Genomic DNA, 26519 nt, shown 5'->3' with positions numbered 1-26519 from the left:
TGCACTAACAATACAGCTGAATATGAAGCCTTAGTCCAGGGATTGTATAAAGCGATTGGCCTTAAAGTGCAATATCTAAAAGTATTTGGCGATTCTGAAATTATTGTTAAACAGGTGAGGAATGCAATTCATTGTCTTTCGAATCACCTCAAGCATTATCAATCGCTAGTACAGGAACTTACCTCGCACTTTTCTGCATTCAACATTTCTTCCATTCCCAGGTCTCAAAACTCGGCAGCCGATCTCTTAGCCAATGTAGCTTCCAAGCTCCTGCCTTCTGAAGACTATAGCCCAGATAGATTTTCCGTAGAATTGCTTTTTAGGCCTTCAGTTCCTGACAATGTCACTAATTGGAGAGTATTCAACCATGATGAGGATATTTTACAATTCTTAACTTCTGAAAAGTCCTATGATAATCAAATCATTGAGGAAGATGAGCATGACTCCTAGATGAGAGAAACACCTCAGGAAAATGCAATTCCTAAGCCTGTGGTAAAGCTGGAGGATCTTTATGATATTAAAGACAGGTTTAAACCTGTAACTAATGCAAAGCTCCAAAGCTCTACTCTAAGGTTTGAATTGGTAAATCTAGGTACTGAGCAAGCTCCTCAAAATATTAACTTAGGATTAGGACTTTCCTTTGAAGAGAAAGAGGCATTCATTAAACTGTTAAGGAAAAATAAATAGGTCTTTGCTTGGAAGTATGATGATTTGAAGACATATGATACATCAATTATCCATCACACTATTCCAATGTTGCCCAACCAGAAACCAATTCAGCAGAAGTTAAGAAAAATACATCCAAACTTGGAGAGCCAGATAAAAGCGGAACTTAACAAACTCTTGAAAGCCAAGATTATTTTTCCTGTCCGACACTCAAACTGGGTCTCTAATATGGTGCCAGTCAGAAAGAAAAATGGCGACATTCGAATTTGTATTGATTTCAGAAATTTGAATAAAGCAAGCTTGAAAGACAATTTCCCATTACCTACTATGGAGCAAATACTCCAATCAGTAGCAGGCTTTGAATTGATGTCCTTTCTAGATGGTTTCTCAGGATATAACCAAGTTCTGGTTCATCCTGATGACCAGCTTAAAGCTACATTCAGAACAAAATGGGGAACGTATGCATATCAGAAAATGCCTTTCGGACTTATAAATGCAGGAGCGACATTCCAAAGAGCTATGGATATAGCTTTTAGAGGGTTAATTAATAAAATAGTAGTCGTCTATTTAGACAATATTACTGTATTCTCTAAGGAGAGGTATAATCATTTGCATGATCTAAATCAAATTTTTCAGCGTTGCAAAAGATATGGTATTTCTCTTAACCCTAAAAAGTCTTTCTTTGCTCTTGATCAAGGAAAGCTCTTGGGATTTATTGTGTCCAAAGATGGCATTTATATTGATCCTGATCGGATCAAAGAAATCTCTGAAATCCCTTTCCCACACAATAAAAAATCGATGCAGTCATTTTTAGGCCAGATCAATTTTGTTAAAAGATTTGTTCCAGATTTTTCTCAAATTATTTTGCCACTTCAAACAATGATTAAGAAGAATTCAGTCTTTAAGTGGGGATCAGCAGAAAAGGAAGCTTTTGATCTAATCAAGCAATCAATAATCAATGCCCCAGCCTTGAATACTCCAAATTTTTCTAATCATTTTACATTGTATACCATTGCATCCGACTTGTCTTATGCTGCAGTACTCACGCAACTAAATGATCACAATTTGGAAGCACCCATTTCATTTTTTAGCTCAAATCTTCAGGGTGCTGAATTGAATTACTCCGATGTAGAAAAACAAGCCTTTGCTGTATTTAAAGCAGTCAAGCATTATAGACCCTTCCTTTTGAAAACCCACACAAAAGTGATAGTTCCTTTCCCCGCAGTTAGGCAACTATTAATCCAAAAAGAACTGGGTGAAAAAAGGGCAAATTGGGTCACAGCGCTTCAAGAATATGACTTAGAAATTAAACCAGCAAAGATTGTCAGGGGTCAAGGTTTTTGCAGAATATTGGCAGGAGCATCCAACATTCCAGAATCAGGCGATACAAGTCAAACTGAAGAAATCAACCAGATAAGTGCCACTGATTCTCAATCTCAATATGCAGATTTAATCTTTTATTTGAAGAATGGTTATGCTCCTCCAAACCTGTCTTATAAAAACAAAAGGGCCCTTAGGCTAAAAGCAAAGAATTTCACAATTATCGATGACATGCTTTTTAAATAGAATTATGATTCTATCTTGTTAAGATGCCTTGAGAAACTTGAAGCCCAAAAGGTTTTGCAGGAGTTACATGATGGACCAGCAGGAGGACATTTTGGAGCTGACACAACAGCTCACAAAGTTATTCATGCTGGGTACTATTGGCCTACTCTGTTTAGAGATGCCCACGAATATGTAAGGAAATGCTTCAATTGCCAGACTTCTAGTGGAAGACAACGTAAATCAGCTTTCCCTCTGCAACCAGTCAACATTGAGCAACCATTTGAGCAATGGGGATTGGATATCATTGGGGAAATCACTCCACCGTCTTCCAAACAGCATAAGTATATCCTTACCGCTACCGATTATTTTACTAAGTGGGTGGAGGCCATTCCTTTGAAGACAGCAAATTCTGAAGCAATCATTGAGTTCATAGACCAATTCATCATTACCAGGTTTGGTGTCCCGAATGCTCTTGTTTTTTATAATGCATCTTATTTCTCAGGCAATGCTATGTTTGATTTCGCTATAAAAAGAGGATTTAAATTAAAATATTCTGCTAATTACTATCCCCAGGGTAATGGCTTAGCAGAATCTACTAATAAGAATCTGATCAAAATTATTAAGCGAACTATAGAGCAAAATCATAAAAACTGGCACAAATCTTTAATGTTTGCATTATGGGCTGATAGGATAACACAAAAAGCTTCTATAGGATCTTCCCCATTTAATCTGGTGTATGGAAAAGAAGCAGTATTGCCCACAAATCTTGTTCTCCCTTCTTTAGCCCTAGTACAGTACATTGAGGAAACTCCTTCTTCTTCTATTCAACTTAGACATGATCAAATTCTAAAATTAGAAGAGGAAAGAGAAAAAGCTAGAGTTATTCACGCCAAACATCAGCAAATCATCAAAGCAGCTTTTGATTCAGTCTCATCCAGTTCAAAACAATTCCAAGTCGGTGATCTAGTTCTGAAATGGGACAAAGCCCATGAGGACAAGGGTAAACACACCAAGTTCCAGAAGATGTGGCTTGGATCGTTTCAGATCTGTGAGAAGATAGGCCATTCGACCTTTATATTGCAAGACTTAGCAGGGTTGAGAGATTCTCTCCCCGTTAATGGCCTTATCTTGAAGAAATTCTTTAATTGAGGAGGTAACCCCTTCTCCTTTTTTTAGATTTTTTTTAGTTTATAGGATTTGTAGGAAATAAAGTTGAAAGGTACCTTCCATTGACATTTTGCTGTGTTTGAAAAGTTGTCCCACAGAAGTAGCGTGGATATTTGCTTTTAAAATAATAGAACTCTTAACCAAAAGGGATAATTTCTAGGAAATTAGGTATCATTGTATTCTGAAACCACACTTCAAGTTTTGTGAACTCCCCTCAAAATATAGAAGTATTGTAAATCATTTTCTGTTTTCAAAATGGTCACAAAGGGTTATCAATATCAAGATAGAAGCTAATCCAATTTCAGCATCTTCAACTCTTAACCTGTCATCCATTTACTCTTAAGGAGAAAATTGTTCATCCCATTCACTAAAGTTTATGATTATTCAGAGTGTAATTCTAAAATATCTGATATTAAAGATAAGAGGTCTTATTGCAAGCCTGCTTACCATGTTCATAGGGAAATAGTTTAACTGACATTACCAATACTGCATACCAAAACAGGGTAATGGATTGAAATTACAAGACAAGGGGTCTCATCACGAGCCAGCTTGTTCAGTTAGACTACTACCAGTGAATGGCATTGTCAACAGCTGGCTACCAAACCAGGACAATGGCTTTTTATCTTATCAACAACAGTAAAGGAAATGAAACACAAAATATGAAAACATGTTTTGAATTCATTCTGTTAATCGCACTCTTAATTGAATGGAACAATGGACAATAACATGGCTAAAAGGTATCCCTGTCGAAACTATAAACGTTTGCTGGCAGCAGAGGCTCTACCTATGACAGAGGAGTTCACTTTAAAAGCTGATTTGGAGAAGTTTTCTGTTTTATCATTATAAACCCATAGAGGCTTATTTAAAACATAGAATGTATCTATATTCTTAAAAGAGAGGAAATTAGCAAAATAGACTCATTTCACTTGGAATACATATATACCTAGTTATATTAGAATTTTCCCCTTTGATTAGAATTCTATTTTGCAAAAGCTTAAGTATTTCTGTGCTTTTCAGAGATAACTGGTTCTTCCAGCGAATCGACAATTGTTGTGCCCTACAACAACCCCCCATTTTGTATCATTTATATTCACAAAATTATTATATGAAATGGGTCCCTTTAGGAGTCAATTGGTATCAATATTGCATTATTTGTAAAAGGTCCGCAAACCAAATGAAGGCATTATATAAAACCTTTTGAAAAACCCATATTGAATCAAAAATAACAATCTTTTGTCATTGCGATAAAGCGATCGCAAGATCGCATATCGCAATGACATAGAAAACGCAAATAAGTGACATATGGGATCCTGCCGATGCGCAATCGGCGATAAGCTATCGGCAATACTTTACATGCAGGCTAAGTGCCTTAAGTCATTCACCCCGGTCCGATGCGATTTCGCAATCGGCAATCAGCAATATCCCATGTATAATAATAAGGCGCCCTGATTCTACCCCCGATGCGATGCGATTTCTCTATCGGCGATCGGCGTTTCAAAATTGTCGACATAAAGATTTAAAGTGTTCCCGATGCCCGATTGCGATATAGCGCGGATTTCGAAAAAGCTGTTAAATGGAGGGATATTATGATCCATTCGTATTCAATGTTTGATCTCTTAAATAATCAATCACCTGCACTCAACCGCCAAAATATCCATAGCACGCTTAAGCGGGCCATTCGGCCGAATAATGGTGTAATGAGCATTTAAGGGGTGACAGGTCTTAAACGGTCATTTAATGTAACAGTAAGATCTTCCCATGGATTATATCCGCAGCCATTTTTAAGAGTTAATCTCTCAGCACACTTTGATTAATATATTGTTCCCATATTGGATTTTCATTAGCATATCTCTGTGTTACGTTATTTTCGCTGCTGTGCAGAATTCATCCATAGAAGGAAGCTCAAGCAAGATGGGGAAGAAATCCTAGAAGACCACGGGCACTTTCGCTACACCAGCTATAGGACAAGCTGTCGTGGACAAGAAAAAGGGCTTAATATTTCATACTACATGCACGGGTCTCACCAGAGTTACGTGGCAAGGCACTTACAACCTAATTGAAGCCGAAGGACCAGCAAAGACAGTAACAGAAGCTAGTGTGGATTTACTTCGGAAGTCTGAGAGTACTCTCAAAGATTTAGACGACTCTTTCCTTCACAGAATAGCGGCCAGGGAGAAAATTCTCCCATACACAGACGTTGTGCGATGGGCGATTGAAGAAATCCCAATCTTGGACAGAACTTTCAGCACCAGAGATGGGAGGATTTTCGGATCATTCAAGGCAGATGATCTAAGGCAAATGTATCATTTGCCCGAGCCAGAGAAGATATACAACAAGGCGTTCCTGGAGAAGTTTGCAAGCGATAATGAAGTTGAATCCGAACCCATCCGGGATTGGAGACAAAATCCAGCCAAACACAAACACGAATCTTCCAGTAAGTCACTACAACAAAACCAGCGATTTGCGCCAGATTTAGCGCCAGATTTTAGTGCATTTTTTTTGTAATTGTGATGAGCAACCTGGCGCTAAATCTGGCTCTATTGTACAATTTTTAAAGCGTCCTTTTTTGCACCTGATTTTGCATCCTTTTTCACGCTAGATTTTGCATCATTTTTTACACCAAACTATGCATCATTTTTTGCATCAAATTTTGAACCAAGATTTGCATCTTATTTTATGACAGGTTTTGGCTCTAGTTTTGTGTCATTTTTTGCATCTATTTTTCATTCTCTTTTGCTTCCTATTTTGTGTCATTCTTTGCTTCCATTTTTGCACCATCATTTGCATCAAGTTTACACTGTATTTTGAATCCAATTTAACGTCTTTTTATGCATCCATTTTGTGTCAGTTTTTGCATCTAGTCTTACGCCAGGTTTTGTATCTAGTCTTACACTAGTTTTTGCTTCTATTTTTGCACCAGCTTTGGTGCCTATCTTTGCACCATGTGTTGAATTTGATTTAGCACCAAATTTTGCCTCCATTTTTGTGCCCATTTTTGCATCTTTTTTTGGACCATTTTTTACATCCACATTTACGTTTGATTTGTCTCCATTTTTCCCATCTCATTTTGCACCATATTTTGCGTCATTTGTTTCATCCAATTTTGCATCATTTTTAACACCATCTCTTGCATCTAATGTTACATCATTTTGAGCATCCAAATTTGCATTTATATTTGCATCTTATGTTGAGTCATGTGTTGTGTCCACCTTTGCATCTTATTTTGTGTCTAATGGTACATTCAATTTAGAGCCATTTTTTACGTCTACTTTTGTATTTGTTTTTGCACCAAGTTTTGCATCCAATTTTAAGCTATTTTATGCCCCTTTTTGCACCATTTTTTTGTGTCTACTTGTGTCCAATGTTGCACCATTATTTTCACCGACTTTTTCATCCAATTTTGCATTTTTTTGGTGTCTAGTTTTACATCATTTTCACCATCCAAATTTGCATCTTTTTTTGCCTCATTTTGTGTCCACATTTGCATATAATTTTGTGTCTGAGTTCGAGCCTAAATTTGCATGTGATTAATTTGCATCATCATTTGGCATATTAATTTGTAACGTTTTTTGCTTCTTTTTAACGCTCAACTTTGCATCTTATTTTACATCTAGTTGTTGTTTTTTTTTGCATCTAATTTGGTGCCCATTTATGTGTCCTTGTTTTTGCCCAATTTGATATCCTTTTGTATGCCATGTTTTGTTCCCTTCTTTGTGTCAACTATTGCACAATTTTTCACTTCTAATTTAAAACACTTTGTATGTCAATTGTTTGCATTTTGTATTAATTCCTAGTTTAACATCCAATTTTACTTTCAATTTTGCATCCATGGTTACATCCGCATTTGACTTCTTATATAGAGTATATTTTTCTTTACATATATGACCCCCTTTATAGATTCATAGTGAAATATATGATAGTTTCTAAATATCATTAAAGCAGATATCACAATTCAAAATCATTTGTAAAGAAATTTAAGAGAAATTGACAACATCCATCCAAAAAAATAACAATGTGTCATTAACAATTTTCAAAACATGTATAAAATAGCAACATAATACTAATAAAATCGGTATTATTTTTAATCAAAACAAGTAAAATTCAAATATGATTAACAAATCAAAATATTTCATGAATATCGTTATTCTACGATAAATTAACAACATACATAAATCAAACTCATCGTATGATTACAAAATCAAAATGTCTCATTGATATAGGGTAAATTCACAACACCCATCTAAACATAGCAATGTCATTCTACACAATAATTTCTTCATAAAAAACAATGCATGTGCATGCCTAGCTACCACCACCAAGATCATCTTCATGATCATCTTGACCATCCTCATTACTCTGATCCACATCATCACCAACACCGCAACTATCATCATCATCTCCTCCTTCACCGCCATCATCCTCATCCTCATCCTCATCATCTCCTGATATATGTTGAACATAATTTGGATCATCGTCTTGGCAATCATTACCTATAGCATTCTGACAAAAAAAATCAATATTACATGTTAGTATTAATTACATAACACAACGCATGTTTTTGTTATACAATGTTAACCATAAAATGAGGTAAGATATAATATCTAATAGTACTAAAAAATAAAATGAAAATATGGTTTAAAAGTATATTGGAAATCCAACTAAGATTACATACCATAGAGTCCATCCAAACAACAAATTCAACCCATCTCTTTTGCTGCAGCACCTCCTTTTCCAAATGATTTGGAGGTATTCCATATTTTAGTTCCTATCAATCAGTAAATAGGGAGAAATTAGATAACAATGACTTTCTTCTAGTACAAAATTTATTAAAAAAATATCACATGTTTAATATACTTACAAAGGTTGTTATCAGTGCTTTTAAACCTTTCTGGCCACTACGATGAGTGACTTTTGTCTTGGTTAACCTCGCCTTGGATGCCTTGTCCTTAAACATAAACCAATTCAATTTATTTTCACACAAATACATGTCTAAGATACTTATAAGTATTAATACATTCTAAATAATGTTTAATGAAAAATTCAATACCTGAATGCTCTCATTGCCGGCTTTTCTTTGTGCATCCAACTTCTCATATGATTTTACAAGTTCTTTCCATACTTTAAAAGGTATGTCAATAGGTCTTTGTTTCAGTCTGTGATCTTGAGGCATTTTTTTAATTTTTCTTGTTTGGGTAAAAATTTTGGTTAAAAAAAACCGAACAAGTGATTCACATCAATGGCATGGGGACTCTATGGATATGTGTAAAAAAATGGCTATAAAGAAAAAATCCAAAAAACATATGAGCTCTCCCTTTGATGGTCACTTGGGGCATATCGCTGGAAAGGAACAACTCCATTTTCGAAAATCAAGGACAATCCTTTCTCAAAGTCCTTCCTAATATTTGCTCCAAATGTCTTAAAATGAAAAACAAAATTCAAACGTCATCCTTAAACATCTCCCTTAAATATAACGTTGGACCATAAATTCTTCACTTTTATTGTTATCGGCTCTGGAATGATTTTTCTATATGCAATTATATAATGAAATATGTGTGCACTAATGAAAAAACATTGAGTTTCATTTTTCATAATCACAAACAATGAAAAAAGAATCACACGTAACTAGCATCATTTTGGAAATTTTATATTTATTAAAAATCTTTAACATGTTTTCCTCCCATATCTCATAAAAAGGTGTGAAATTTTTTATATACTCTCCAATAAGCACTACAACAAAACCAACGATTTGGAGGTTTTACACTAAGTTTTTCAACATCGAACTTACTAGGGCTTGCACCACCGGGGTTATTAGTAAAAATCTCATGAGGTTTGCATAGCCATGATTATTAGAATCAAAATAGTAGGATTTGCACTAAAAAATAGTTCATAGAGCTTTCCTGCTGGGGAGAAAATCACAAGTTCAACTTCTGCAGTGCAGAGCACCGAGAGCTCATAAGCTTTCTTCAGCAATCCACCTACGTTTGGAAAATGTAGCCTGCCTGCTGGCGATGTTCTCAATCCTCTTCCTCTGCATCTTTCCCCTCACTATTCTTGTATGTCCTCTTTCGTTTTTCCCTCCAAACAAACCCTCTCAAATTGAGAAAGCAGAACAACTCACTCGATGAGAATCCGAATCCAATTATCGCTTCTAACAATAACCCAATACGATACCAGAAGTGATTACACAAAACCTCATTAACTCTTCATTTGTTTGGAAAAGAGCCAAGCATATACTTCTGACGAGGGTTTCCGTCTCAAGTCTGGCTCGCAGGACGTCGCTTAGTCAATTGCGAGAAAAGTTTTCCACCTGCCTGTCACATTCGGTTTGTCACACTATATATTAAAATAAGGTTGATCATACTAACAATAAGGTTGTATAGTTTAAAAGGAGGGCTCTCTTGACTGCATTTGGTTGGTTTATAGAAAAGATTGCTGGAATGTGTAATGTGAATGCTCTGCTAATTGTTTTTTAAGCATTTGGAAGTATTAAAACCCCCTAGGATAATTAATGTAAGACATGTTAATTAATGTGTAAAGATGGCTATTGTCCTTGGGCTACCTTAGCTGTTCGTGTTTAGTGATCTGTGGTATTATGACTCCTCAAGTCACTATTAAACCATGAGAACCATGCCCAGGAAAACTAGTGTGACATTGTGGATGAGAACCAAAACTAGACTCCTATAACCTCCTTTTTCATCCTTTAAATTGCAGAATTAACTGACTGTTCTAGTAATCATTCTTGAGCACCTGAAGATGTGCACCCTAAATAATAAGAATAATACCCTGTAACATATGAATAGTCCATCCTGTGCATGTAGGATATGCACATGAGGTCCAATAAAATCACTAACCAGAATACCAGGTGTTATTAAAGCCTCTACAGGTTGATATATATGAATGTTACAGTGTGCAGGAGTATGATTCAATTCCATACGAAAATACAAAACATCTGATAGGATTTCCTTATAACTCATAGGCAAACAACCATTGTCCCTTCTATAGATGAGCAGAATAAGTGCTTGGTTCTCTACACTAAATAAAGACAAAGTATAGTACTTATTGCTGACAAAATAGGATTTAAATCGCGGTTCAATTGCTTGACATTCAGCTGGTCACAGAATTGTAGAGTGCATAATCATAAGTGATGTTGCGAGCCTCATTGCTCAAAGTCTAAGGGTCTTGCGAGCCATAATCACAGCCATGTATGGCATATCTTGTGATTATGGCATTTTATGAGGTCAATTCTTGTGAAGACATTTCAGTTTATAATAAATTTTGAACCTCAACAGAGTTTTGGCAAGACCTGGCTGAGCTAGGACATCAACAACACAGCTGATATGAATGACATAATCTAGCCTCAAGAGGGAGCCTCTTTTGTTTCATCATCTATGAAGTGGTGGAAAGCATAACAACATCCCCTTGAATATGACACCTAAACTGAGTACAAATCCTAAATGATGCAGCCCTTGGTGCATGTCTCTCAAAGTATCGATATTTCAAATGTTGAAAGCTCTTGTGCCCATTTGATATGCATTCGATTGCAGTTCCCCTGAAGAAAGAATCTTATAAAGGTGAGGCCATGGCCAATATGTTAGCCATATCCATTGGAGTTGCCATTGCTTGACAAATTTAGTGTGATCAGTCCCACCATGATTCACATGGGCTTCTACTCAACACTGGCTGTTGCTATTGTAAGAGTCTTCAAGCTCGTTGAACCCATAGTATTGATAAGTGTATTCTTTGGGTCTCTGGTTTTCAAATTCTGCCTATGCTTTCCTCTCAGTATCATTATTTCAAATGCTGAAAGCTCTAATTCCCATTGCTGTGTATTTGATTGTGGTTTCCCTGAAGAAAGAAGCTTATAAAGGTGAGCCCGAGGCCAATATGTTGGCCATATCCATTGGAGTTACTATTTCAGCTTATGGGGAGGCCAAGATGAATGCATGGGAGGTGATTCTCCAGTTAAGTGCAGTTGCATGTGAGACTACCCAATTGGTTCTCATACAAATTCCACGAACATCAAAAGGGATTAAGTTGAATCCCATCACATCTTTGTTGCTCCTTGTTGCCTTGTTTTTCTCAGCACCCCCTGGGCCTTAGTAGAATACCCATTTCTGATAATCAGGGTCTCTTCCTTTGATTTGGATTACATGACATTTCTGCTTGTGCCTTGGCTCTTAATCTTGCAGTGTTTCTTCTGATAAGAAAGACTTCAGCCTTGACTATGAATGTTGCTGGTCTTGTCAAGGACTGGCTGCTCATAACATAATCTTTGTCTGTAATAAATGAAAAGGTTACAGTCATAAACTTGAGTGGGTGTGGACTGGCTTTTCTGGCTGTCTGTTACTATAATCATTTGAAACTTCAAGCTCTCAAGTCCAATGACAACCAACCAAAGTACCTCAGCAGTGCAGCTGATGCCAATGATGAAGGAGAAGGTTTGATAATGACGAGTGGGAGATTCTCAATCAGAGATTCAGAACCAGTAGAGAAAAATCAAACTCAAGCTTCAGGATTAGGTATTTAGATCATTCATATTGTCTTGTGCTAGAGATTACTGTTCTTGGATTGGCTCCTCTATGCCCAGATCTATTTGTAGGGAACAGGCCAGTCATTCACAGTGAAGAAGATAATGACAAGATTAGTGTATAATGATGGACAGGATGGTGCCATGGTGCCAACCTAAATCTCAAGTAAGGAGACATCTGTTCATCAATTTGTCAAGAAGCATGGCCTACAATTCAATTGCTGTAAGCCTATCACTTCTTCCACCTGTCAAATAAATTGTTTCCTGTTTGTTTAGTTGACTATAGTTCTAATAAATATACTATTGTTTGATGTAAAAAGACAAAACAAAACAAAAAATATGGAAAGTTGTGACCCCATTTTCTAACTACAAATTGAAATCGGATTACCATAGTGACCACCTCTGCTTATTGGAATCAAAAAGGGGGTGGGTTAACCCAATACGATACCAGAAGTGATTACACAAAACCTCATTGACTCTTCATTTGTTTGGAAAAGAGCCAAGCATATACTTCTGACGAGGGTGTCCGTCTCAAGTCTGGCTCGCAGGACGTCGCTTAGTCAATTGCGAGAAAAGTTTTCCACCTGCCTGTCACATACGGTTTGTCACACTATATATTAAAATAAGGTTGATCATACTAACAATAAGGTTGTATAGTTTAAAAGGAGGGCTCTCCTGACTGCATTTGGTTGGTTTATAGAAAAGATTGCTGGAATGTGTAATGTGAATGCTCTGCTAACTGTTTTTTAAGCATTTGGAAGTATTAAAACCCCCTAGGATAATTAATGTAAGACCTGTTAATTAATGTGTAAAGATGGCTATTGTCCTTGGGCTACCTTAGCTGTTCGTGTTTAGTGATCTGTGGTATTATGACTCCTCAAGTCACTATTAAACCATGAGAACCATGCCCAGGCAGACTAGTGTGACATTGTGGATGAGAACCAAAACTAGACTCCTATAACCTCCTTTTTCATCCTTTAAATTGCAGAATTAACTGACTGTTCTAGTAATCGTTCTTGAGCACCTGAAGATGTGCACCCTAAATAATAAGAATAATACCCTGTAACATATGAATAGTCCATCCTGTGCATGTAGGATATGCACATGAGGTCCAATAAAATCACTAACCAGAATACCAGGTGTTATTAAAGCCTCTACAGGTTGATATATATGAATGTTACAGTGTGCAGGAGTATGATTCAATTCCATACGAAAATACAAAACATCTGATAGGATTTCCTTATACCTCATAGGCAAACAACCATTGTCCCTTCTATAGATGAGCAGAATAAGTGCTTGGTTCTCTACACTAAATAAAGACAAAGTATAGTACTTATTGCTGACAAAATAGGATTTAAATCGCGGTTCAATTGCTTGACATTCAGCTGGTCACAAAATTGTAGAGTGCAAAATCATAAGTGATGTTGCGAGCCTCATTGCTCAAAGTCTAAGGGTCTTGCGAGCCATAATCACAGCCATGTATGGCATATCTTGTGATTATGGCATTTTATGAGGTCAATTCTTGTGAAGACATTTCAGTTTATAATAAATTTTGAACCTCAACAGAGTTTTGGCAAGACCTGGCTGAGCTAGGACTTCAACAACATAGCTGATATGAATGACATAATCTAGCCTCAAGAGGGAGCCTCTTTTGTTTCATCACTCTAACAATCTATGAAGTGGTGGAAAGCATAACAACTTCCCCTTGAATATGACACCTAAACTGAGTACAAATCCTAAATGATGCAGCGCTTGGTGCATGTCTCTCAAAGTATCGATATTTCAAATCTTGAAAGCTCTTGTGCCCATCTGATATGCATTCGATTGCAGTTCCCCTGAAGAAAGAATCTTATAAAGGTGAGGCCATGGCCAATATGTTAGCCATATCCATTGGAGTTGCCATTGCTTGACAACTTTAGTGTGATCTGTCCCACCATGATTCACATGGGCTTCTACTCAACACTGGCTGTTGCTATTGTAAGAGTCTTCAAGCTCGTTGAACCCATAGTATTGATAAGTGTATTCTTTGGGTCTCTGGTTTTCAAATTTTGCCTATGTTTTCCTCTCAGTATCATTATTTCAAATGCTGAAAGCACTAATTCCCATTGCTATGTATTTGATTGTGGTTTCCCTGAAGAAAGAAGCTTATAAAGGTGAGCCCGAGGCCAATATGTTGGCCATATCCATTGGAGTTACTATTTCAGCTTATGGGGAGGCCAAGATGAATGCATGGGAGGTGATTCTCCAGTTAAGTGCAGTTGCATGTGAGACTACCCAATTGGTTCTCATACAAATTCCACGAACATCAAAAGGGATTAAGTTGAATCCCATCACATCATTGTTGCTCCTTGTTGCCTTGTTTTTCTCAGCACCCCCTGGGCCTTAGTAGAATACCCATTTCTGATAATTAGGGTCTCTTCCTTTGATTTGGATTACATGACATTTCTGCTTGTGCCTTGGCTCTTAATCTTGCAGTGTTTCTTCTGATAGGAAAGACTTCAGCCTTGACTATGAATGTTGCTGGTCTTGTCAAGGACTGGCTGCTCATAAAATAATCTTTGTCTGTAATAAATGAAAAGGTTACAGTCATAAACTTGAGTGGGTGTGGACTGGCTTTTCTGGCTGTCTGTTACTATAATCATTTGAAACTTCAAGCTCTCAAGTCCAATGACAACCAACCAAAGTACCTCAGCAGTGCAGCTGATGCCAATGATGAAGGAGAAGGTTTGATAATGACGAGTGGGAGATTCTCAATCAGAGATTCAGAACCAGTAGAGAAAAATCAAACTCAAGCTTCAGGATTAGGTATTTAGATCATTAATATTGTCTTGTGCTAGAGATTACTGTTCTTGGATTGGCTCCTCTATGCTCAGATCTATTTGCAGGGAACAAGCCAGTCATTCACAGTGAAGAAGATAATGACAAGATTAGTGTATAATGATGGACAGGATGGTGCCATGGTGCCAACCGAAATCTCAAGTAAGGAGACATCTGTTCATCAATTTGTCAAGAAGCATGGCCTACAATTCAATTGCTCTAAGCCTATCACTTCTTCCACCTGTCAAATAAATTGTTTCCTGTTTGTTTAGTTGACTATGGTTCTAATAAATATACTATTGTTTGATGTAAAAAGACAAAACAAAACAAAAAATATGGAAAGTTGTGACCCCATTTTCTAACTACAAATTGAAATCGGATTACCATAGTGACCACCTCTGCTTATTGGAATCAAAAAGGGGGTGGGTTAACCCAATACGATACCAGAGGTGATTACACAAAACCTCATTGACTCTTCATTTGTTTGGAAAAGAGCCAAGCATATACTTCTGACGAGGGTTTCCATCTCAAGTCTGGCTCGCAGGACGTCGCTTAGTCAATTGCGAGAAAAGTTTTCCACCTGCCTGTCACATACGGTTTGTCACACTATATATTAAAATAAGGTTGATCATACTAACAATAAGGTTGTATAGTTTAAAAGGAGGGCTCTCCTGACTGCATTTGGTTGGTTTATAGAAAAGATTGTTGGAATGTGTAATGTGAATGCTCTGCTAACTGTTTTTTAAGCATTTGGGAGTATTAAAACCCCCTAGGATAATTAATGTAAGACCTGTTAATTAATGTGTAAAGATGGCTATTGTCCTTGGGCTACCTTAGCTGTTCGTGTTTAGTGATCTGTGGTATTATGACTCCTCAAGTCACTATTAAACCATGAGAACCATGCCCAGGTAGACTAGTGTGACATTGTGGATGAGAACCAAAACTAGACTCCTATAACCTCCTTTTTCATCCTTTAAATTGCAGAATTAACTGACTGTTTTAGTAATCGTTCTTGAGCACCTGAAGATACTCGCCTATACATATTATACTCGTCTAGACATATGATACTCACATCTCTACGTTTCACTTCTTTACTCTTATCTCGAGCTCTATACATAATCGAAGCTATTCTCTATTATCATAATAGAAACCCCCTCTATTTTTTGCATATGTTTCAAACACAAGTATTGAAATAGCAATATCAAGTATGATGGAATTATGTGAAGCTTTAAAGTAGCCCGTGTTGTCATTTAGTTGAAAAGAATTAACACTTATTTGAGATTATTGAGGACATTTAATTCCACGCAATTATATATATATAGTTTAGTCATTATAGTGTTGTGAATAACATTTCAAATGGTACGATAGAACAATTTTACACACTAGGACCTATGGACCTGCATGCAATATAGATTGTTAAAGTTATTCATCTTAATTATCTTTAAGCTAACAAATTATTAGATCCCACTGTCGCTCCTAGTGCCCTAGCATAATCGAGTTGTGATGGATAGAACAGGAAAAAAAAAGGAAACGATAGGGCAACAAATGGTCATTACGCATGAAACCAAGTACAAATTACACGCTAATCTGCTCAACAAAGAGAGGGGTATCAGAATAGTATATCTATTAGTGAACCCAAGTATAAATTACATGCCAACCTGCTCAACAAAGAGAGAGGGGTCAGAATAGTATATCTATTTGTGAAGTTATAATCACGATGCAATCATTTCAAAAAATCACTGATATAATGAAAATACTAACTAAACATAGAATCTAGTCGTAATTCAATTTTGAGTGAGGAATCAACAGTTTTCCCGAGAGGCAACCCATATAAAGAACGAGAAAAGGTTTTGGTGTGATATTGGTGGAGAGAGAACATGGCTAGGTACATGATTATACTAATCACAAAGAACAGATGCTGAATTTTTATGTTAAGAGTAACACCTTATTATGGTGGAAGACTTTATTACTGCAGCTTGGGTTAGATATTCCTTTGGTAAACTAGGTAATTATTGAGTAGCAAGTTCAAAAACGTTACCTCTCAAAAGGGCTTACAGAAAGTTAATTGAATGAAGTTAATGCACCCAGTAGATAGAGCCATAGGAGATTGTGAATCTAGATTCACGGGGCTATTGAGATCTCTCACTCGAACATAGAAACGTTTAAAAATATATAAATTTGTATATGGATTGAAAGTTTTTGAGAAAGTTTTCATATACTAATGCCTCGTACCTTGCATTAGGTTCAAGGAGCATGTGTTACCGAGGAGGCTTTGGGTGGAGGTCATCACAGATCACCTTGATGGCCAATTATTTAAGGGCCTAAGAAAAGTCATTTAGCAGCTGTAGATTTTGGATCATGTATAGGGAATAGGGAGGCACCAAGAACACATGTTCTAGGAGTTTATAGATAATACATAGGAAGGCAGGGACCATCTCTTAAAGCCTACAACATGCAGCAGGGGGCTACATGCCCACAACATGCACAACAAAGCAATGCGTCCACATTTACCGAAATGAAGAAATATGAGCAACCTACTACAGAGGAATGTTAGATGTGTGGAGGGACATATTTTTAGAGATATTGCCCATAGGTGTACAGAGGGACAAAATTTGAGCAGAATTGGACAACAGGGAGACATATGAACAGAGCGTATAGGATTCAGTCATCTTAGACAGTCAACTTTGATTATTCCAAATCTGCTCAACCTCTCAGAAGGTTGCAAAAACGAATTTGCATTTTATGACAATCTGCCATACTTTGTAACCATTATTCTATTTGTGATACATTTATCTATAAGCTGGGTCATGTCAGTCAATTTTCAAGTCTTCATGGATGAGTTCAAATAAAATCTCTCATAAGCCTAAGTTTTGGTTGCAATCCGAACCTAGCAGTCAGACAAATCTGTGTCAGATATTCACTCTCCTGCTTGTAGGCCGTGCGTTACTCCAAAGTTATCTTCCATCCATATAGAGTGTATGCAGAGTCCATTACGGATACCGTCAACTACAACAGTCCAACATATAAAGAAACTTTTGATAATGACTATAAAATTCAAATCATAAATGATAAAACTATCAAAATTAAATTTCACATGCAATTTTTCCGAAATTGGATGTTGTCAAATTTAAAATGAGTTTTTTTGCATCGGTATCAACCCCCAAAACAAGAACCTTCCTTGCAGCAAAGAATACCCACTCACTTTTATAACAGGAACTAAAGACTACAGATATGAAAAACTTTAATAACTGAAAACAGCTTTCGACGGCCCTTAAATGAAACCATCTCTACAATTCTAAAAATATGGAGCAAAAATTATTTTAAAGGAAAATCCCACTCACAAAACCATATATACTGCTACTACGACAAACAATTGCATGGAGAGTATGGAATGCATAAACGACATCAAATTTGCAGTATAACTGAATCTATTTTTCCGAAATTCATAAGAAATGAAAAATACAATGGGATCTTGTTAAGGACATAGCAGCAATGCTTTCTATGAACAATATCTGCTAGTTCAAACCTAAAGAAATCTGCACATAACAAAACTCCACTAAGAATAGATCTGAATCAGGGACTTTAACACCTTGACTTGTACTGGCAAGCACACCAGGTTCACTCTTCCATGAATAACGGTAAACCCACCACAGTCAAGCTTTTCCCTTTCAAGATAGCTAAATTAAGGAACATGAAAAAACCATTTCACTAATTAAACAAGAAAGGATGATCTGGAACTTTTTCCCAATTACCAGTTCTACCATAACAGAAACACTAAGCATGCATAAACCCATTTGCTGGCCAATAAGAAATTACAGGCGGTACCTACTCAGATTTTCCAAGACATCACCTGATATAATTAAAAAAGGATGCGGGTCCATTTATTTGAGCTCGTCTTTTTTTTTAACAGAAACAACTCATTCTTTTTGGAAGGAACGGATCAATCTCCTAGGACGTGTCGCCCAGGGGATTACCACGTATATGTGAGAGGATGTAAGAAACAACACACTTGGACTCGAACCTAGGCCAGTGGAGAGGTAAACTCTCACCGATTTACCAGGTAAACTCTCACCGAGGTAAACAGAACGCAAGGGCAAAACACCCCGCGGGGAGATGAATTATTTTACCAATTTTTGCTCAAGAAAAGCAATGCCATTAAATTGTCTTCAATTCTTGTCATATCAGCTAACACCATAAACTGATAGAAAAAGGGTGCATATACACATTGTTTTACAGCCCTCAAGTTTCCTTATAAACCAAATAAGCACGATTCAACCCTAATTTTTTTTCCCAAAATTCACACGAACATAATTTAGAAAGGAAAAGAAGGAAACCCTTAGATGGTTGTTTTTTCTCCTTTTCTTCTTAAAATTGACAGAGATAAAACAATTAAAGAAAAATAAAACGCAAGGGAAAAATGAATCCCACTGTGGGATGAATTATTTCACAAGTTTTCTAAACAATGGCAATTTCAATTAATCGTCTGTCTCTTATTTTCCGTCACTTCTTTGAACCAGAAAACTGCATAAATTGATCGAAAAAAAAAGATATAAAGTCATTTTTTCTCCCTTCGCGTTTTATTCGAATCCATAGAAATTCTATTCTACCATAATGTTTACCCCCATATTCACATAAACCCACCAGAAACAAAAATAGAGAAACCTTACGATGATTTTTTTGTCCATAGAAACCCAATTCAACCCTGATGTCTTTTCCCAGATTCAAATAACCCCAATTGATAAAGAAAAAAGAGAAACCCTAAGATGGTCTTTTTTTAAACCTGCTATTCTTCTTAAAATTCATACAGATCAAACTGAAAAATTAGAAATTAAGCAAATTTGCGTACATGGAAAACCCCTCAGACATTGGCAACAGCCGGGGTAGGGCCACCGAGGAAGGAGAGAAATCCAGGAACGGGCTCCTCTTCGTCCAAAAAGAGATCTTCAGGAACCCTAAACGTGCCATGTGCGCACACCATCGCTACCCCGATCATCAACGCCGAAATGAGCACAGCCCCGACGCTCGTCATAAAGACGATAACAATTGTAAGGACTGTCAGGATTCCCAGCACCTCCCGATCGCTATAGGTTCTATCGAGCAGAGCCAGGGGCTCCCTCCTCAACAGATAAAGGAAGATCCAGCCCCCTAGGAGCGCAACGAGGAGGAAAAATGAGATAGGGTTGGACAAAAGGCTGAAAGCGAGAATGCCAGAGAGCAGGAGGAGGTAATTCACGCGGAAGTATGTCCAGTTCTTGCGGACCCTGGTGACCGCTTCTGCCATGGATGCGGGCTTTGCCAGGGAGTTGCGGTCTACGAGCTCCGGCCATGGCCTCCTTTGGGAAAGGGCGTTGTTGGTACCTTCTAAGAGCCCAGAGAAGAAAACACGAGCGTCGTTGGCAACGTCGTTATTGTAGGCACCGTGTCTGCAGATGACGATGTTGGAAGAGGGCTATAAGCAGCTGCCATTTTCTGGTTCTGGTCTGTATTAGAGTCTGTAAGCAGGGAACTACGTGGAAAAGATCGCAGCAGCGCAGGAGCAGAGGCCTTCTGAATCAAAATGTATTATCGGTGTGGAATGGCAACACCAGCCTCATAACAATGAATATGAATAGCCCTCTAATTTGACGTTTTCGTATTGATTTGTTGAGACTAATTTTTTCATCTTTGGTTTTCACATTGCCCAATGGTGTGTCCTTCAACATTTATGATTTTTATATGTTTAGTTAGTATATATTATGTTGATATATTAGTTAATTATGTAGTCGTAAGAATGGATGGTTGACTTTTGTGTGGGAAGGAAAACTGAAAAATGGTTTTATGAATTAAAATATCAATATATTAATAAATATAAAAATGGTTGATTATAGTTATTTTCTTTCATTTGCATTTGTTAATGGGATTGTGTTAGGTGGTGGGTGGTGTTAGGTGATGGGTGATGTATGTTAGAAGAAATAATATAATTGTGATAATTAATAATTAATGTGGTTATATAAATTAAATGGTTGATAAATTCTGGTATGTGTAATAATTTTAGTTCATTGTACTTGGTGTATGTGAATACAACTATGTAAATTTTGAATATATGTAAATTATGTGAAAATAAACTCATGACTACCTTGACTGCGCTAACATGCAGTGAAGTTTGGAATGGGCAGATTGGGGAAGGACATCACCCATATTGTCCCCCTTCCTCATGGAATGTGGCTGAGACAGGACATCACCCATATTGTCCCCCTTCCTCAAGGAATGTGGCTGAGACAGGATGATAGCCTTAAGGGAAAACAAAAAGATGACTAGACAACAAGTTGAAGAGTGTGGAAGAGTAGTCGAAGTGTGTGGAAGAGGCACATAATAATGGGTACAGAAGCTTGCTGCACAAAGAACATGCAGAATGCTAGAGACTGTGAAACAAGGGAGTCTTGGGAGAAGACACTAGAGAAGAAATTTGTGTCAAGTTGTTGGTGAGAAGATAACATGTGTAAAGATGGGTGCGATTGAACCCAATGCTTTGTGAATTAGGAATACATTTCTTGTGACCGCATGAAGGCCATTGAACCATGTGTTTAAGCTTGGAGGGCCAGTGGGAACTCATTGGAGGAATTGGGTCACTATGGTGCTTGCCATGAGGTTGATAAACCACCTGGACATTGGATTATGGACCCCTACGATTCTTGCCATGAATATGCAACTGATAAACCACCAAAAGCAGTGGATTTCGCCTCTTGGAACTGAGATATAACCCATTTAGCCTTAGGTGAAGTCATGTGTTTTAACCCAAAGAGCAAGTGAATCACTATGGTGGCTACTGCTAGAAAGTGATTGATAAACCACCTAGACAGTGGACTCCTCATCATGGTTATGTGATTAAGCCTTGTGTGTGAATTTCCTTGAATACACATCCCCTCGAACTTTAGATCTGGTTCGAAGGGGCGGGTGGTTAGCTACAATAAAGGCTATAGTGTGACTAGCCTATGGTTGGATGGAGAGTTGAAGTCCCTCCTTCAGTTTCCAACCATATTGAAACACATAGATAAGTGTAACATCTTTGTGTATATTGTCTTATGGACTATGATGACTTTTGTTTTGAAGCAATATCTTGTGTGTTTGTAAATGTGATAATTCCCTGGCTGTGAAGTTCGTTGATATGTTCATGAGTGGAATAACATTTGCAAAATTATGGTTTCGATACTTACTTGGGCTATGTTATTTATTATTATGTTCATGATGAAAGTGTAGTTATGTGTTTATGTATACGTAAATGTACCCTAAGAACATGTTGATGAACATATAGTTCAGACCACTCATGCACTAGTTATTTAGTGTGAATCGAGAGTTGGGCTTTAGGCCTTGGGTTATATTACACATTAAGGCCTTGAGTAGTTAGGCTAGGTGAGGTAGCAATCATCCTACTTTATAAGCCCACTACATCCACGTCATTAGGACGGGTAGGTAGTGTGAGAACTGAACTTCATCCCTATGCTAGTGAGCCCGAGACTAAGTGGGCACTGGTGGAACCACATCCCAACAAAACCATGCCGCATGAACTGGCGCCGACCATCACCCATCAGTTGTCGTTTATGTCCTCAATAAACCAATCAAATCAACACAATAACCAACGCAATTTAGTGTAGACAAAAGAGTTGAGTGTGGGGCCTAGGTGGAACTAAGAGCGTTGGGAGAGTTGTTTGCCATCCACTGCTCATCACTTGTTGTTGAGTTCTTTGTAACCTACAACATAGTGAGAGAATCAATGGAGGCATGGCTGACCCGATCAAAGTTCCAAAGTGGAACCTTGAGTCCACCTTTACCGCTCGCCTCCTGCCACCCTTCTTCTTGGTTGACACTGAGCACCGTGGGTAGAAATAACTTGTAACGATATGACGTGGGCCTGATGGTGGGACTCACCAAGATGTCTTGTCAAAGTTATGCAAAGGCCATAGTTTATATGTTTTCATGGCCTCTTGTGATAGGATGAGCTTTAATCAAGTGTAACTATTGATCTAGGAATATGATTAAGGTAAAATTGGTATTGTCGGAAAGCTCTCAACAAGCTAAATGCAATGGTGATATCGAAAGTTAATTCCATAGACTTACAATAATTAGAGTTTTCTCTAACCCCATCTTCGTAATGGACCCTGGGGATCGGGTTGACGATAAATAACACCCCCCTCAACTGGTTGGGAACCTTTAAGGGGGTGGAAGGGAGGTAGTTACATAGTGGTATCAGGGTCCAAGTCCAACACTTGGACTAGATGGGCCTTGAAAGATAAAGTTAGAAGCTTTGTTAAGAGTTACAGAGTGGATCATAAAAGAGCAATCACTAAACCCGAAGAGGCTCACACACACCCACACAATAAAAAAATTTGACTTGATAATTTAATTGTTACATGGTACATGTGTGTTAATGATGACTTTGCATTTGATGTGATTGTTGGTTTGACAGGTTGATTAAATGTTATTTTGATTCCTAATATGCATATTGTTATGGGATTTAAAATTTTAGCTAGTTTCATATCAACATGCCTATTACAGATATGCTGAGGTGATTAGTAAATTGAGTTGATTTATTTTTTATTGGCTAACATTCATGTGTGTGCAAACACACACACACAGAGAATAATATGAAAATTCTAGCAAGGATAAAGAAATGAGCAGCAGAATGGTAGAATACAACATGCCCAAATCCTATCATCATTAGGAAGAGGAATCGGTGGGAAAGAGGTTGAAGAAAAATTCCCCTAACTAGATGGAGACCCTCAGGAGTTTGAGAGATGGATTGAGAAGCTACAAAGCAAATAATGAGAATATTGTTTGAGCATAAGAAAGACATATGATACTCGTTCTCGAGCTCTATACATATTATACTCGTCTAGACATATGATACTCGCATCTCTACGTTTCACTTCTTTACTCTCTTCTCTACCGAGATAAAGATCTAGATCTAGTATAACTTAGCCATTCCAATAGCCAATAGTCTTTAGTCCTATTTAGTACCCTTCTAATAGTCGCCTTGGCATAGTAGGTAGATATTGATTCCTTGTCCATGCATGAAGTTCCATAGCAAGAGATTAGACCCACTTCACCATTGACCTTAGCATATGGAAGGAAGGAGGTGTAGATGCCAGTCATAAGGCCAGGAGGTGCCCTTCTAGATAAGCCCATAGCCGATTATAGAGGAATCCCCTGTTTCATCGCAGATTGATGCTTAATATTGAATTTGCCAGAATGTTCCTTGCTCTCGACACGACATTGGTGAATAAGAAGCGGGGGGGCTTGACAAAGCACCCAACCCCTACTTTAGCCCATTGATCGGTGAGGCATCCAACCCTTCACCTTCTCTCTTTGACCCTGCAGCGCTTAACTGCGGTACTCTCTCACTTCGCCTAGCTAGGTTGTTCCTAAACTTGACCTTGCCTAGCCGGGTTGTGAGCCTAACAATTGGTTGGTCGGGGGAACACCATCAAATACCAGAATTTCTTAGGTAGGGGTTGTGAGCCCTAGCTTTCTATCTTCTTCTGTGTAATTTGAATAGAACACCATCAAATACCAGAATTATCAATTCCCATTCTCCAAAAATTTTAAATGTGCGGAACTGAGACAGAAATCATTCAATCAAACCACTCGAAATGCATCTGAATGCTGATCCATTAACTTAAAGAACTTCTTCCCAAACTCTGCCATTTTTTAAACAAAATTTTGAGCACAACCTTGTCTAGTCCATTTATAGAGAGCGTTAGTTTATGAAATCTTGCCTGTAAGCCAAAATAGAGTCAAAATTTTCCATTGAAAGCTCAGAATAACTGAACCAGAAATAACCCTTGTGAAATTTGCTGCTTAAAACATTGTTTTGAGCACGGCCTCTTTCTTCAGATTTATTTTAGATAATATGGTAGCTTATTTAATGAAATATTTCCAGAAAGTTGAAATATGGCAAATTTTTCCAATCAAGAACTCTAAATAATTTCATTAGGACAAGGCGTAGAGGATTCATGACGGCGGCAAGAAAATAATGGCGCTTTGCAATTTTAGCACTCTCTTGCAGAAAAATACCTTTTCTGAAATCGTTTTGACCATGAAGAAACGCAGATGAACTGTTGGAAGTCGTGCAGAGAGAGATCTGGTGGCTTGTGGATCGATTCTGGAGCAATGTTTATGCGATTGCAAACCATGATTGTTCATATGCGAGCATCCATAAAATCATCTCATTAACGCCACATGCAGTGCATTTAAAACTCAAGCAAATTCTCTCATATGCTAAGGAATTTATAACATAGAGGGTAAGAAACCAACATACAGAACAATCCACGCAAGTGAGTCAAACTAGATCAAAAGAGAGAACGACACTTGGAAAACAGAGCACCGCTACCCAACCTAGAAATGACTCTTCAGTTCACCACCGAGTCGAGGTTCTTGCCATGGATCAACCGCCTCCAATTGATCTATGCAATGGGTATTTAATACCTTATTTCATGATATGGTTTCCATTAGCGGTGTCTCGCTTTTATGGATCTTTTTATCCATTTGCGTAGGCTTATCTCATAAAAGCTCACCTTTCTCTCCCATGAGGATTTTCCTCATAGAAGATTGCCTTTCTCTCTCGCACAACTTTTATGTTTTTATCAATGGATATTTATCTCCAATCCATCCAACTTATCTAGAATTAAATTCAGAAGCTTTACCATGAAAGAATTATCCTTTCCCATTCACCAATGTGATTTGGCAAGAATCTCATCTCTTGGTGTCTCGCTTTTCCAAGTGATTAATTTATTAATAATGTATTTACTTTTTATATTACACATCATACCTAGCTTTTCTCAGCTTAGGTTTGCAAAGTTTGACACACAAGGGAGGGGTGTTACATTTTGGATCCCTCTCTTTCCTTAAGATCCCTCCAACTGCAGCTAGAGTTCTTAGATGACTGTAAGGAGGAAGCCCCTATTGGAAAGGGATAGACAGTTTGAAGGTGTCTATCTTGTTGGTAATTCCTATATCGAAAAGTTGTATTTTCATAGTCTAGGGGTTGGGAATACACAATTCCCATCCACTTGAGCTCAATTTTATCTCGCAAAACTTCATTGGGATCTACCTAAACACATATGCAAACATAGGTGAAAATGCCTTTCAAAAGTCTTTCCCTGTCTACTTTGACGAATCTTCCAATAAAATTGCCCACTTTTTCTAAGAGATCTATATGGGTAAAGTGAATGGGAAAACTGGGAATCTTACCCATACTAGAGTAGTCATCAGCAACATAGTGAGAGGATTGAAGTTGGGAAACCATGGCTTCACTAGAAGACCAACTCATCCCCAAAACCATGGACCTTGGTCAAGGATTTTTTTCTTATCCTCAAGACATTTGAAGATCACCACAAAAAAACATGGGTCTACATCCACCCAAACCGGCGTTCATCCAATCCTATCATAATCGAACAGAAAAACGCTACTTTTTCAATAGAAAATGGGGAATAAAAGTATCACCCAAGGATAATGACCATCGCATCAAGCGCTCAATCATAAGGGAGGAGCAATAATTTGACAATCACATGTCCTTGATTTCTGTTGATTTAACTCTGAACACTCACGTAATATTCTCTTGCTTGGCGAATTAAACACCACTGCATGGAATGGATGAGGATTGAGCCGAACCCTAGATGAAGCCCACTTCATTCTCATCTAAACACAAAACTATATATATGTAAAAGCTATTACAATAGATTCTGATTGTCAACACCTCGAGGTTCTGTTTATATGTGGCTACCTTTTATGGTTACTATTGAATGTGTGATTGGCAATAGTA

General features: G+C 37.6%; 1 protein-coding gene and 1 pseudogene across 1 annotated transcript; both read right to left on the bottom strand.

The window, feature by feature from the left end:
* Window positions 1-7589: 7589 nt before the first annotated feature.
* On the bottom strand, window positions 7590-9030 carry LOC149175586 (uncharacterized). Its single transcript, XM_089419718.1, has 4 exons — window positions 8426-9030; window positions 8237-8323; window positions 8051-8143; window positions 7590-7878 (listed from the first exon to the last, which is right to left on the bottom strand). The coding sequence occupies exons 1-4, from the start codon at window positions 8546-8548 to the stop codon at window positions 7681-7683; spliced, it is 501 nt and encodes a 166-aa protein (XP_089275844.1). The 5' UTR covers window positions 8549-9030; the 3' UTR covers window positions 7590-7680.
* A 10345-nt stretch (window positions 9031-19375) lies between these two features.
* On the bottom strand, window positions 19376-20400 carry LOC149175585 (PRA1 family protein B1 pseudogene; annotated as a pseudogene).
* Window positions 20401-26519: the final 6119 nt, after the last annotated feature.

Source organism: Pinus tabuliformis, chromosome 4_1 (assembly GCF_031772625.1).
Source record: "Pinus tabuliformis cultivar Carrire ecotype Pingquan chromosome 4_1, CPIR1, whole genome shotgun sequence".
Classification (NCBI taxonomy): domain Eukaryota; kingdom Viridiplantae; phylum Streptophyta; class Pinopsida; order Pinales; family Pinaceae; genus Pinus; species Pinus tabuliformis.
This window is presented reverse-complemented; position numbering and strand designations above follow the sequence as displayed.

What these genes read in the sequence shown, in the direction of transcription:
- LOC149175586 (XM_089419718.1), bottom strand. Translation starts at nt 8,548, where the DNA reads ATGCCTCAAGATCACAGACTGAAACAAAGACCTATTGACATACCTTTT. An exon ending in AAGCACTGATAACAACCTTT is followed by an intron (nt 8,144 to 8,236) that starts GTAAGTATATTA and finishes ACTGATTGATAG; the next exon opens with GAACTAAAATATGGAATACC. An exon ending in TTGTTTGGATGGACTCTATG is followed by an intron (nt 7,879 to 8,050) that starts GTATGTAATCTT and finishes TTTTTTTGTCAG; the next exon opens with AATGCTATAGGTAATGATTG.